Consider the following 15,138-nt stretch of genomic DNA (forward strand, 5'->3'; position numbering starts at 1 on the left):
GCTTACATTAGTTAAACTGACAGGATTCCTGTCAGAATGTTTAATATATACTTAAAAATGTTAATAACGTTCACTGTTAATGCTAGCAGGCTAGCTTACATGAGTTAAACTGACAGGATTTCTGTCAGAATGTTTAATATATACTTAAAAATGTTAATAACGTTCACTGTTAATGCTAGCAGGCTAGCTTACATTAGTTAAACTGACAGGATTCCTGTCAGAATTTTTAGCACATATTGTATAAATGTTAACTTTCACTGTTTTATATATATATATATATATATATATATATATATATATATATATATATATATGCTAATAATTGACACTGTTAACTTTATCAGGCTAGCCATTATGTGCTAACATGACAAATACAGTACATATTGTATAAATGTTAACATCCACTGTCATTGCTAGCTAATCTGTGCTAACCTAACAATTTCTGACAGAATTTTTAATACATACATATAAATGCTAATAATTGACACTTAACTCTAGCAGGCAAGCCATTATGTGCTAACGTGATAAGATATCTATCAGAATTTTAAAGATTATATTTATAAATGTCAATAATGTTCACTGTTAACGATAGGAGGCTAGCAATTTTGTGATAACCTTACAGGACCTCTGACAAATATTTTAATGCATATTTACATACATAAATGTTAATAACTTTCACTTTCACTGCTAATGCTAGCAGGATAGCTTATGTCTGATAAACCTGACAGGATTTCTGACAGAATTTTTAAGACATTTATAAAAGTTAGTAATGTTCACTGTTAATGTTAGCCAGCTTGCTAACCTGACAGGATTTCTCACAGAATTATAAAGACATACAGTACTGTGCAAAACTCTTAGGCACCCTATTTTTTTCATACAAACTTTGTTATAGCATTGTACTATGTACTAAAACATTTTAGAGATCCAAACGTTCGTTTTCCAGCACAAAATTAAATGTTACAGGGGAAAAAAATGCTTGTATCTGAGCAGCATATTACATAAGAGCGCACTTTTCAGATTAAAAAAGAAAACATAATGAAGGCTACTGGGTTTTAGGTGGGCCTAAGACTTTTACACGGTACTGTATTTATAAATGTTAATAAGGTTCACTGCCAGTGGTAGCCATTTTACTAACATGACAGGATTTCTGAAGCGATCGGAATCAAGGATTGCTGGCTCCAAATGGATAATGATTTGTCCCCCAACAGGTTAGTCATTTTAATTTCCATTGAATTTTTAAGCAATTATTTGCTTGTGGCTAATTAACGACCACTCACAGGAGGATGCTTTACCTCTAATGCGTGACATGATCACGATCTCAGTCCACTCTGGTTCCTTTTAATATAGCAGTATGCAGACTTGTGCTACAAATGTAAGGTTGAAAATCTATGCGAGACATGTAGATCTGGGTTGAATCATCTTCAGTTGGTGCCCTAACTCAGAGCACGGAATGATTCAGATCTATTCTGGGTCAGAACTCACACACCTACATGCACTATTACAAAACTATGAGTCTGAAAAAGCTCATCTCTGGAATAAATCTTGATAAATGCACCTTTTTTGTTACTAATTCCTATTTGCATTTCATGTATAACAGCGACCGAGGATGAATAAAAGGTGAAAAGATTTTTAACTGGACTTTGTGAAATACATGTGGTGAAATACATAGAGGATAAGGAAAACCTTTGTGGGAGGTGAATGACATTAATCATGATGTATAGTGAATTAAATTGAGAGCTGAATAATAATTTATGCAAACCTACAGCAGCTTTTAGTGATAAGAAATAGCTAAAGTGCATAATTGTTCATTTTTTTCCAATTCTTTTGCATATCAACAGTATCCCCATCATGTACCACCACATGCCATGAATTTCATTATGAAAAGAGGTCCATTTTTAAATTAATGATGCCTGGCAAACGTTTTCGCAAAACATTTTAACATGTCAAGTTGTCCTAGTAAATCAGTGACATTTTTTAATCCATATTAGACGTCATTTATCAATCAAATGCCAAAGTGCCAAGCCTTGAAGATTAAAAAAAAAAGCACACGGATAAGAGTTAACAGCAAATTCAACACTATCATTCTATTCAGAATGACAAGATAAAAAATTTTTGCATAACATTTATTTGACATTTGAAATATATCATTGAACGATTACGACATGGGGCAATAATTGATGAATTCTTTTCTAAGTACTACTCATTAGAAAGGTTGGAGCAGAAATAATGGCTGAGGGTTTCAAAAAAAAGGAAAAATTAAAACTGGTATCTAGAAAGTGTCGTAGCAGCAAACTGGGTTTCTAACTGTTTACAGTGTATATGAAGAGTGAAAATGCATTTATATGAATAGCACATTTTCCAGAAACATTCGTGCAGTATTCATGAATGTTTAAGATCAGCATTCATGAAGTATTCGTACGACAATAATATATATTGCTACGGACTTTTGAATAAGCTTTGCATAGATACAGTATATAGTTTTAAATAAATCTCTCAGATTGAACAGCTAAAAATGATACACCTCTTCACCTTCAGCGAAATGGAAAAAAAGACTTTTAAACTACACTTTGTGAACATTTAACTAAACGCTACACTCTCTGAACTTTAAAATCCCATGGAATGAATATCATGTTTGCGACAAGCCATTGCTTTCGCCTCCTACAGTACACCTTATTGTGTTTATGTAAAATGTTATATCCTTTCTCGACATCAAAAATTCACAGTATGATATACATCACAGCATTTTACCAACATTGCTTCCTTGATTTGAACACAGCATATATTTTGAGCAAGTAAGAAAGAAAATATGACGCTAAAATAATTAACATCCATCACACCTATATCTTTAAGGTCAAAGAAACCCGAATCACGCCAAAGCTCCAGGATGTCATTAGCAGCTGCACTCACTTGTTGAGTTTGGTGATAAAGATCTTGATGTGGCTGAAGTCTGGGCGCTCGTTGGGATCCTCTGCCCAACAGCTCTCCATCAGGGTAGTCAGCTCCTCACAATGGCACGAGTTATCCGTCGTGGGACGGAAATAGGGCGCCTGACCATTCCGCACTTTCTGGATTATCTCTGAAACACAGGACATCTGCATGAACATAAGTAAACGAACATGCACAGTGTCTTTTCTATTGGACAGGGGTGGATTTCCCAAAAGTATCGTAGCACAAAGGTCATCGTTAAATGGTAGAGCGAGCATCACAATGAACACTCTCTCTCCTAGTTAAGATGCTCTTAGCGTTAAGAGGCTTTTGGGAAACCCACCCCTGAACAGTACAGCGATTCAGTAGTAGTAACACGACTGTCTAATAAAGTTTTTTTTTTTTTTTCAAATACAGTACTTCCTTTCTTGGAAGCTCCAGCAGGCATCACATATAATACAATTTATTGTCTGAGATTCATTTTTATTTGTTTATCCACAATAATGCACCCACTTTTCATTTAAAAGCCAACATTTTCAGGTTCGCCCAAATTAAAAATGGCTTCTTATTCACTGTGTGCGCTCACTACATAGGGAATAATAGTGCACTAAAAGTCTAAACAAACAGTACTTCGGAATTAGCCATAGAAATTGTGTGTGTTTTTTTTTTTTTTTTTTTGTATTTTATTGTTATGCATTCTTTCTATTTTCACTACTGTTAAAATTTTGGCACTCTGTGAGGGAAAAACCAGCAACAATGCCACTTACATTAAATAAGCTATAAATAAGTATTGGTTTTTTTTTTCCTGTGAATTTCACACAGCATTTTATTGTTCATCATTAGTCATCCTAAAAACTCCTCCTACTTTTGGGTTTGGATCACCGTGTTGTATCATGACCCACTCTCCACTGTGAACATGCTATTAGACTATTAGGCTTAAATTAATATGAGCACACATATGGAGAGTATTCAATCAAACAATATGAAAAAGTAAATATAATTTACCTTTTGGGCTCAGATCCATGCCTTCTACATAGAACGGCCCATTTCTCAAAGCTATCTCTTGCAGGATGATACCAAAACTGTACACATCTCCTCTCTGGGTTCCCTGTGGTGGTGGTCTGTCGTATATCAGTAACTCTGGAGCTGTCCATAGTTTTCCTGAAATATAAAAGCATGAACAGACAATAAGCCATTTGATTCGTTAATTACTAACACTGAACGTCTGCATGTTTAGCTTAACATTTGCTTACTTGCATAAAGCTCATGCGAGTCTTCATTCTCATTGGACAACCGAAAGCTTGCCAGACCATAATCTGTAATTTTCAGGACAAAGCGACTGTCCACCACGCAGTTCGATGATTTCAAATTTCCATGGGAGCCAATGTAGCTGTTGTGCAGATAGTTCATTCCCTGGAAGCAAAAGAAATCACACAATGTTGTGAGTTCTGGCACATTTTATTTCTCTTCATTCATTCCGACCTTTTTTTTGGCCTAAATATAACAGAAAATACATCAGAAGTGCTCTTGAGCTACATAAAAACATTAATTACATATACACTAAAAAGAATAATTTTTTTAAACACCAGAAGGCTAATAGGATTAATTACAGCAGTTTAAATCATGGAATTCATTTGTAAATGACAGACCATAAACAGGCCACTCAAAAAAACATTATCTGCAATATTTTCTAAATTAAAAGACTTTCTAAAGTAAAAAGGTAATTCAAAGGTGACCATAATTTCTGTCACACAAACATAAACCCAAAGTACAATTTCTTTTCCAACATAGTCTTCTCCCTGTGTTGGCTGATTACTTAAACGATCTATTAGCAGACCAACGTTTTCACTGGGGCTTTTTTGTGTCTCGGCTCCAAAAAAGACGAGATGAATTACAATTACTTTTCTACCCACCTTTCAAAAGTACCATTATTCTATCTCTTTTTGATCATTAATGGGGTTCCTTTCACACACGAAAATCACCAAGGCAACACAAAGGCTATTACGACTATTAAAACCCTTTCAGCAAAACCAATTATTTACTGCATGAATTCAGCTTTTCCACGGCTTACGTGTAGTTGAGAAAGCTATTAGTTGCGCATCACCGTGAGACAGCTGAATGCTTTGGTAAACTGCATTCTCACACACCTTGACAATGTCATTGATCAGTGAGAACCGGAACATCCAGTCCAGGTTGATGCTCTCGTTTTCCAAAATGTCCTGCAAGAACAAAACTGAAATCAACACCGTGGACATCCAAAAAAAAAAAAGTGTCGAGTCATTTCTGTCCTGAATGAACATTTGAATTTGTTTCTGGTGGTTCATTGTCTAATGACAATACAACCCCGATTCCAAAAAAGTTGGGACAAAGTACAAATTGTAAATAAAAACGGAATGCAATGATGTGGAAGTTTCAAAATTCCATATTTTATTCAGAATAGAACATAGATGACATATCAAATGGTTAAACTGAGAAAATGTATCATTTAAAGAGAAAAATTAGGTCATTTTAAATTTCATGACAACAACACATCTCAAAAAAGTTGGGACAAGGCCATGTTTCCCACTGTGAGACATCCCCTTTTCTCTTTACAACAGTCTGTAAACATTTGGGGACTGAGGAGACAAGTTGCTCAAGTTTAGGGATAGGAATGTTAACCCATTCTTGTCTAATGTAGGATTCTAGTTGCTCAACTGTCTTAGGTCTTTTTTGTCGTATCTTCTGTTTTATGATGCGCCAAATGTTTTCTATGGGTGAAAGATCTGGACTGCAGGCTGGCCAGTTCAGTACCCGGACCCTTCTTCTACACAGCCATGATGCTGTAATTGATGCAGTATGTGGTTTGGCATTGTCATGTTGGAAAATGCAAGGTCTTCCCTGAAAGAGACGTCGTCTGGATGGGAGCATATGTTGCTTTAGAACCTGGATATACCTTTCAGCATTGATGGTATCTTTCCAGATGTGTAAGCTGCCCATGCCACACGCACTAATGCAACCCCATACCATCAGAGATGCAGGCTTCTGAACTGAGCGCTGATAACAACTTGGGTCGTCCTTCTCCCCTTTAGTCCGAATGACACGGCGTCCCTGATTTCCATAAAGAACTTCAAATTTTGATTCGTCTGACCACAGAACAGTTTTCCACCTTGCCACAGTCCATTTTAAATGAGCCTTGGCCCAGAGAAGACGTCTGCGCTTCTGGATCATGTTTAGATACGGCTTCTTCTTTAAACTATAGAGTTTTAGCTGGCAACGGTGGATGGCATGGTGAATTGTGTTCACAGATAATGTTCTCTGGAAATATTCCTGAGCCCATTTTGTGATTTCCAATACAGAAGCATGCCTGTATGTGATGCAGTGCCGTCTAAGGGCCCGAAGATCACGGGCACCCAGTATGGTTTTCCGGCCTTGACCCTTACGCACAGAGATTCTTCCAGGTTCTCTGAATCTTTTGATGATATTATGCACTGTAGATGATGATATGTTCAAACTCTTTGCAATTTTACACTGTCGAACTCCTTTCTGATATTGCTCCACTATTTGTCGGCGCAGAATTAGGGGGATTGGTGATCCTCTTCACATCTTTACTTCTGAGAGCCGCTGCCACTCCAAGATGCTCTTTTTATACCCAGTCATGTTAATGACCTATTGCCAATTGACCTAATGAGTTGCAATTTGGTCCTCCAGCTGTTCCTTTTTTGTACCTTTAACTTTTCCAGCCTCTTATTGCCCCTGTCCCAACTTTTTTGAGATGTGTTGCTGTCATGAAATTTCAAATGAGCCAATATTTGGCATGAAATTTCAAAATGTCTCACTTTCGACATTTGATATGTTGTCTATGTTCTATTGTGAATACAATATCAGTTTTTGAGATTTGTAAATTATTGCATTCCGTTTTTATTTACAATTTGTACTTTGTGCCAACTTTTTTGGAATCGGGGTTGTAAACTGTTTGCAAACTAATGAAAAATATTCGCTAAAGGTCTCTCTGCAAGGCTTTAAGACCAAACATTGAGAAAGTCGCTGGTATTCATAATTGTACATATTTCCATACATGATATTAGCCTGCTAGCTAACCTGACAGGATTTCAGACAGGATTTTAAGCCTTAATCACAAATGTTATCATTTAATTACCTGATAACCTGACAGGAGTTTTAAGTTATACTAATGCTAATAACCCTTACTGCTAACATCAACAAGATAGCTAATATAAACTTAACTGACATCATTTCTGACAGGATTTTAAGTCATATTAATAAATGCTATCATTTCACCTGCTAATAATAGCCAGATAGCTAATATCAGCTCATCTGACAGGTCATATTAAAAACAAAAAGTAAGAACTTTCATTGCTAGACAGCTAAGCAACTTTTGCTAACCCAAAAGAACATCTGACAGGATTTTCAGTCATATTCATAAACATTAATACCGTTCTCCATTAACATTAGTCAGCTAGCTAACATAAGACAATATTTCCAGCATGATTTTTAGGTCATGTTAATAAATGGTATCATTTTTAATGCTAATTTTATCCATAGCAAATTTTAACGAGCTGTCTGGCTAATATCTGCAAAAATGATAACATTTATGGACATGATTTAACAATCCTGTCAGAAATCCTGTTGGATGAGCTCATGTTAGTTCCCTGGCTAATATTAGTAGTTATTCACATTTAAAAGTTGTTTCAGGATGAAATTTTATAAAATTAAATTTTTAAATGACATTCGTAAACTGCTATAGCTAGCATGAGCTAACCTGACAGCATAAAATACTACAAAAAAGAAGCACAATACCCAGTGACAGAGGTTTTTAACGGGTTATGTTCAGAACTACAGTGGCATGCAAAAGTTTGGGCACCCTTACTGAAAATGTCTGTCACTGTGAATAGTTAAGCGAGCAGAAGATGAACTGATCACCAAAAGGCATAAAGATAAAGATGAGACATTTCTTTTCAGCGTTTTCTGCAAGATTTGTGTATTATTTTTGTTTTGTACAATTGGAGAGTGAAAAAAGAAAAGGAACACCATGCGAAAGTTTGGGCACCCCAATACATTTGAGTTCTCAGGTAACTTTTACCAAGGTTCCAGACCTTAATTAGCTGATCGAGCTGTGGCTTGTTCAAATTCTTCGTTAGGAAAGGTCAGATGATGCAGATTTCAAAGCTGTATAAATTCTCTGACTCCTCAAACTTGTCCCTAAAATCAACAGCCATGGGCTCCTCTAAGCAACTCCCTCGCATTCTGAATAATAAAATAATTGATGCTCACAAAGCAGAAGAAGGCTACAAGAACGTAGCAGTGTTTTCAGGTAGCTGTTTCCTCAGATTGTAATGTTATTAAGAAATGGCAGTTAACAGAAACAGTGGAGATCAAGGTGAGGTCTGGAAGATGAAGAAAACTTTCTGAAAGAACTGCTTGTTGGATTGCTAGAAAGGCAAATAAAAACCCCTGTTTGACTGCAAAAGACCTTCAGAAAGCTTTAGCAGACCCTGGAGTGGTGGTGCACTGTTCTACTATGCAGCGACACCTGAACAAATATGACCTTCATGGAAGAGTCATCAGAAGAAAACCGTTCCTGCGTCCTAGCCACAAAATTCAGCATCTGAAGTTTGCAAATGAACATCTAAATAAGCCTGATGCATTTTGGAAACAAGTCCTGTGGACTGATGAAATCAAAATAGAACTTTTTGGCCACAATGTGCAAAGGTATGTTTGGAGAAAAAAGGGTGCCAAATTCCAGGAAAAGGACACCTCTCCAACTCTGAAGCATGGGTGTGGATCGATCATGCTTTGGGGTTGTGTTGCAGCCAGTGGCACAGGGCACATTTCATTGGTCGAGGGAAGCATGGATTCGAATAAATACCAGCAAATTCTAGAAGCAAACATCACACCATCTGTAAAAAAGTTGAAGTTAAAAAGAGGACGGGTCCTACAGTACAATAAGATGATGATCCAAAACACACCTCAAAATCTACAATGGAATACCTCAAGAGGCACAAGCTGAAGGTTTTGCCCGGGCCCTCACAGTCCCCTGACCTAAACATCATTGAAAATCTGTGGATAGATCTCAAAAGAGCAGTGCATGCAAGACAGCCCAAGAAACTTGTAGAACTGGAAGCCTTTTGCAAGGACGAATGTGTGAAAATCCTCCAGGTAAGAACTGAAAGATTATTAGCTGGCTACAAAAAGTGTTTACAAGCTGTGATACTTGCCAAAGGGGGTGTTACTAGGTACTAACCATGCAGGGTGCCCAAACTTTTGCTTGGGGCCCTTTTCCTTTTTTGTCATTTTGAAAATGTAAAAGATGAAAATAATTTTTTTTTGCTTAAAATACAAAGGGAATGAGTCATCTTTAACTTTATGCCTTTTGGAGATCATTTCATCTTCAACTTGCTTAACTGTTCACAGTAACAGCAATTTTGACCAGGGGTGCCCAAACTTTTGCATACCACTGTACATGCTTGTAGAATTCATAATACTCAAAAAAATAATCAGTTAATGTACCACAGAAATTAAAGGCTAAAAATACAATACATATAAATGTTTTCATATATTTATACAGTCACAAATATTCTAGCGTCTTGCTAATTACATGAAAATGGAAATATAAATATCTAGAACTTAAGAAAGAGACAAAAAATGTGTACAGTAGAGTAAAGAAAGCAGGTGTTTACCTGTAGGCTACCTCTCGGGCAATATTCAGTCACAATGCAGACGTTTGGAGGATCGATACAGGCACCAATAAACCTGGTGAGATGGTTGAACTGGACATCCCTCATCTACAACCATCCCCAAAAAGGCATTTTTTTCAGTGATAACTCTAATTAGAGCCCAATTCACAAATTAGGACAATCTCAAATGAGCAAGAATAATGGGGAATAAATACAGGTCGTTATAACATTGTTTTATTCTCAACTGATATGATCTCAGGAACCTCTAAACCCTGCGTTTTCAAAAGTGAAAGAACCTCTTTAACGTCCCCAGGCGAAGGTCAGTTAGCATATCCTTTGACCTACATAATCACCTCCCTGGTGAGGAGCTACAGAATATTCCCCCTGCTGAAATTTTACTACTTCTTTCCTTATGTGGTTTCCCCAATCAAACCTATCCAGTCCTGAACACTCCTTTATTAAATCCTAGTGCAGGCAGCAGGATAAATTAATGTGCTGGGACCCTTTATGATCACTGCACTGATTTAGTTTATATACACAGTCCATCTTTTCAAATATTAGGCACATTAGGCAAACATGTACGACTGTATTTATTTATTGGAGCGACCGCTTATTATTCCTGGACTTTTTACTGACAGAATCCAAACTAATTACAGTGTGTTAAAATTTAGATTTGACAGTTTTATTAAATCAGCTGTTAGATCTAAGCCCAAGTGACATTATTTATACTTGTTTTTGGGTAGTTTAGGTTTTGCTCAGGAAATGAACACATTAACATGTGACAACATAACATAACGATAACAATTTATTATTAATAACATATTAATATACGACAGCCACTGTAGGTAAAATAAAAAGCTGAGGAGCTGAGGAGGGTGATAATATTCTGAGGAAAAAAAAAAACCTCCAAGGTTACAGTCACACATTTATGAGAAAAAAAACACTCAGATATTCTCTGAGATTATAAAGTTGTAAATTTGCGAGGAAAATAAACTCAAAAATTCCAAGAAAAAACACAGAAATATCAAGATTGAAAAATCAGAAATTCCAAGATATTAAAAAAAATCTCAAATTTACAAGAAAAAAAAATATCTCATGCTTCCTGGCTGCAGTGCATTCTGGGAAATGTAGGAGAAAATCTCGTAGTACTTTATTCTTTTATATTGTATGATTGAGGAGGAAAGAGTGCATTTCCTATAAGTCTCGGCTCAGTTGTTTCAAAGTAATAGAGATATGGGTGGTTGAGAAGAATCTGTGCACCGAAGGTAACAGGAAACTACTCTTGTACAATAATTATACATTTATAAACAGCTAAGTCGAACAAAAAACACACATTTTATTTCTTATAAATTTGTGACTTTTTTGTCTTGGAATTTCTGAGTTATTTTCTTGTAAATTTCCAACTTTAAAGGTAGACTGCCTTTCAGATTTTTCAAGTGTAGGTCATAAAAAAAGAATTTTCCCTGACACCCAATTATTTTTGTTTAGTGGATCGAAAGCTACTGAATTCAAATCACAGACTTCCAATTGTATTAGTTTTTTTTTTAAATAGAACAATTAATTCATTTAAGGCCATGTGGCCCTAAATTCTCCACTATTTTTTCCTGCTTCACCATGATCCAATACAAGATACTGCATCATGCATCACGTGGTGGGCTTTCCCCGTTCATGCAAGGCATTGTGGGGTACAAATTTGAAACAGGAAAGAACAATGGAGGACGTGAGTGTGTGAATGAAATGTGAAAGACCGACTGCAGTAACAGAAAGTGAGAAGAAAAAACGTTATGTTATATATGATGGAAAGGAAATGCAGGACTAAACTAATAAATATCGGCGGTCAGCGAGCACCTCGGTGTGATCAACTGTTCGTTTAGCGACAGAATGATGGAACTGTCAGTGCACGCTCAAAGGTAAACCTGTAGATGGCAGTAATGCAACACTGTGGATGCCAGCTGCTGTAAAACCCAAAAGAAGAAGAAGGTAAACCTGTGCATGCACACACACGGACTTCCTCTGTCTGCTTGACTGCACGAAGCAAGCGATTTCATGCACATTATTTGCTTTAATCCCCTCAAATTAAATAACTTCCCAGCCACAGAACGGCCTGTTTTTTTTTTTTTTGTTGAGATATTACAGAAATAAGCATATATCACAATGACCAAATTTCAGAGGGAACTAAATTTCACCGATTTTATGAAATCGAAAGGCCGTCTACTTTTAATCTTAGAAATTCTGTTTTTTGTTGCTGTTTTTAGAAAATCACCCCCGCACTCAACTCTGTATTTTTTAATCTACATATATGGCCCTAATACGCCTTAGTAATATAAATATATAATATAATTTATATAATGTATATAAATAATACCCTGAAGAACCCCTGAGGAACCTTTTCATTTTGTAAGACTCTAGCAGTATTGTAGTTGACATGAATCACCATTGTTATGTCACAAAAATGAATTCTAAAATTGCAGACTCCCACGGATGGGGGTCACGAGCGCTTAGTGTTTGCCATTAGCTGTGCCTTCTTTTGGCTCGTTCTCTTTGGGGGGAGAACAAATAACGAAGCCTGAAATGGAGATGTTATCTGTGCTGCAGCAATGACGATGTGTCTGAGTCTGAATTACGAAAGAGTTGGATAAAATACAGATTGTGGACAGTGTAGGACATGAATTACGCTTGTGAATTTCTTGATTGGGGAAGTTCCAGTACTGATGGAGTCGTGTGCTGTATCTGGAGCAGATTGCTGGAAATTGCTTTTTATTTTTATTTTTTAACTAAAGGCCATTTTCCAGTACTTTCACAGAGACTGTTGGCCATTTTTCAGTTCTTTGAAACACAGTGTCCAGCTTTGCTCTCCCCTTTTTCCACGGCCTCAGGCTGCTCTCCACCCCTTTCCCCAACAACTTCCCCCACCACACACACACATGCGTGCGTACACACACACACACACACACACACACACACATCTTATAATATGGATGTGAAAGGGGAATGTGTTTTTTACCACACAGGGCACTGAGGTTACTGAGTGATCATAAACAGCAGGATAGCACACACTTTACGCACACTCACACACGCACTCGCACACATGCTCGCACACACACATGCGTTCTCACACACCAAATAAACAAACCTCTTGCCTTACATGCTTCAGTTCAAACAGCACTTGTCTTGTCAAGTCGATCCTCTTGTTCACGTGCTTGATTGCCACCAGGTTTCCCTGTGAGAGGGAAAAAAAAAAACTTTTTAGCATTTCAACCATGTGCGTTGAAAGACAAAATAAAGCTGTATTAGTGATTCAAGAAAGCATAATTTAATCCTGAAGATAAATATACTGGGGTTTTTTTCTCCTCACTATTTTTAGTGCCACTCAAATCCGAATGTAATACACTATTTATTGGAAATAATAATTTCCACTGAAGCCACACCTCATTTTTAGTCAGCAGCAAAAAATATTTAAAGATTTTTTTTTTCCTGCACAAATTACATCATCTTCCAGAGAAGCCACAATTTCGGCATCACTGATACATAAACACGTTCGCATTAAAATATCATTGTCGTAAATACAGATAGCTGACAGTAGCTTTGTGCCAGTGACCTCCCCACCACATATTACCCAATAAGTGCAAAGGTTTGCATCCCCCATAGAAAAAAGAAAGTTTATCTCTCTAAAAAGAACTCCAAGCAGTTAATAAGAGTGTTCTGAGAGCACAATATCCCCCGCTGGCAACTATGCCATAACTCTGGTAAAATGCGACTGAATTGAGCGAAACTGCAATATGCGTATTACTGACATATAACAAAGAATTCTGTCAAGTTTCATGAAATTCATCCAAAAATTAGGAGAGAAGTTGATATCAGAAAGTGAATACCCTTCCCAGGACGGACGGACGGACATCACCATGACATAATCCCCCTTCGGTCCTTTCGGCCAGCGGGGGATAAAAATTGCGAGGGAAGTTGATTTCAGAAAGCGAGCACACCTTGATGAAATTGCCAATGGACAAGTTTGTTAATAATCAAGGGCATAACTCTGGTAAAATTTGCCCAAATTAAACAAAATTTCAATCTGCATATAACCGTCATATAACAAAGCCTTTTGCGAAGTTTGGTGAAATTCCTCCACAAATTGTGAGAGGAGTTGATTTCAGAAGGAAAACACACTCTCATGAAATTGTCAAATTATAATGTTGTTAATCAAGGGCTGTAACTCTGGTAAAATGTGACTGAATTTAAGGAAATTACAATATGCGTATTACCAACCGACATATAACAAAGAATCCTGCCAAGTTTCGAGAAATTCCTCCAGAAATTGTGAAAGGAGTTGATTTCAGAAGGTGAGCACCTTTCCCGGGACAGACGGATGGATGGACAGACGGACAGAAATCGCCATGACATAATCCCCCTTCGGGCCTTTTGGCCCACAGGGGATAAAAATGAAATGTGAAATAAGATTAGCTAGCTAGCTAGACTTTATTGATCACAAGCTGTGAAATTGTGATGTTACAGCAGCAAGTTATCAAACCTACGAAAAGAAAAAGACACTGAACAACATAAAATAGAATTTTAAAAAAAAATCCCAAGAACAAGCCGACTATACAATATACAGATAAAAATGGAACGAAAACACCAGAAAAATCATTTGAATAGTGTCAAAAACATGAAGTCAAAGTTTTACTATCAACCTCTCACTCTCTAGCTCTCATAGTTAAACAGAATTAGCAAAAATATTATTACAGAATATTAATATAACATTCAAAAGGAAAATATAGAACGCAAGTCAAAGAAAATGCTTTGAAACTTGTTCAATTTTTCTATGACATACCACTCATGACTATTTGCCTTTTTTTTAATTTCGATAAATTAAAGCTTACTTCAGGGTGTCAAAATTTTTGCATTTGACTTTATTTAGTTCACAACAGATTAAAAATGGACAAGAACAAGCAGAAATTCTGGTTAATAAAAATTATTCTAGATGATACAAATGGAAAGGAAAATACCAGAAGTACAAGTAAAGCTTTTTTTTTTTGGCTGAAAGACAATTTGTCTGCATGTTTGTGTGGCGGAGATGAAAAACTTCTGGAAATGCTACAACTCCATCTGAGATCGCTCTGAAAAACAACTTTCTGTAAACACTGAAATATCATTACGTGTCATTTAAGCTGCACTTTTCCTTCACGAGCCTCTGTGAGAAGTGTGAGCTTTCAGTGCGCTGGACGTTCATTAGGGTTAAGGTGAGCGACTCTTACGTACTGTTTACTGCATGTATGATGTAACTGGAATGAACAGATCTGTTAACAGAAGGGCAATTGTTCCATCTCTGAAAATGGTCTCAAACTGCTTGTGTTACACACACACACACACACACACACACACACACACACACACACACCCCTCCAGGGCTCACTGCTGTTACTGCTGGTGTATTGACATCACTAAGCCAATTCATTTATCACAACAAACACAGAGAAGAAGTTAACAGTCGCGCCAACACACAGTAATGGTGCAATATAACGTGATCACAGAGTAATACAGAGAGAGA

The 15,138-nt window shown here is 36.8% G+C and overlaps 1 protein-coding gene across 1 annotated transcript in view; it reads right to left on the reverse strand.

Annotated features, from left to right (window-relative positions):
* Positions 1-15,138, reverse strand: part of npr2 (natriuretic peptide receptor 2) — a 105,763-nt gene that overhangs the window by 20,484 nt on the left and 70,141 nt on the right. The window contains exons 10-15 of the mRNA XM_060912789.1: positions 12,742-12,816; positions 9,600-9,704; positions 5,073-5,144; positions 4,179-4,338; positions 3,931-4,086; positions 2,908-3,076 (exon numbers count right to left, since the gene is read on the reverse strand). Of these exons, the coding sequence (XP_060768772.1) occupies positions 2,908-3,076; positions 3,931-4,086; positions 4,179-4,338; positions 5,073-5,144; positions 9,600-9,704; positions 12,742-12,816 (737 nt within the window). The remainder of the gene's footprint in view (positions 1-2,907; positions 3,077-3,930; positions 4,087-4,178; positions 4,339-5,072; positions 5,145-9,599; positions 9,705-12,741; positions 12,817-15,138) is intronic.

The sequence above is a fragment of the Neoarius graeffei genome, chromosome 28 (assembly GCF_027579695.1).
Source record: "Neoarius graeffei isolate fNeoGra1 chromosome 28, fNeoGra1.pri, whole genome shotgun sequence".
Lineage (NCBI taxonomy): Eukaryota > Metazoa > Chordata > Actinopteri > Siluriformes > Ariidae > Neoarius > Neoarius graeffei.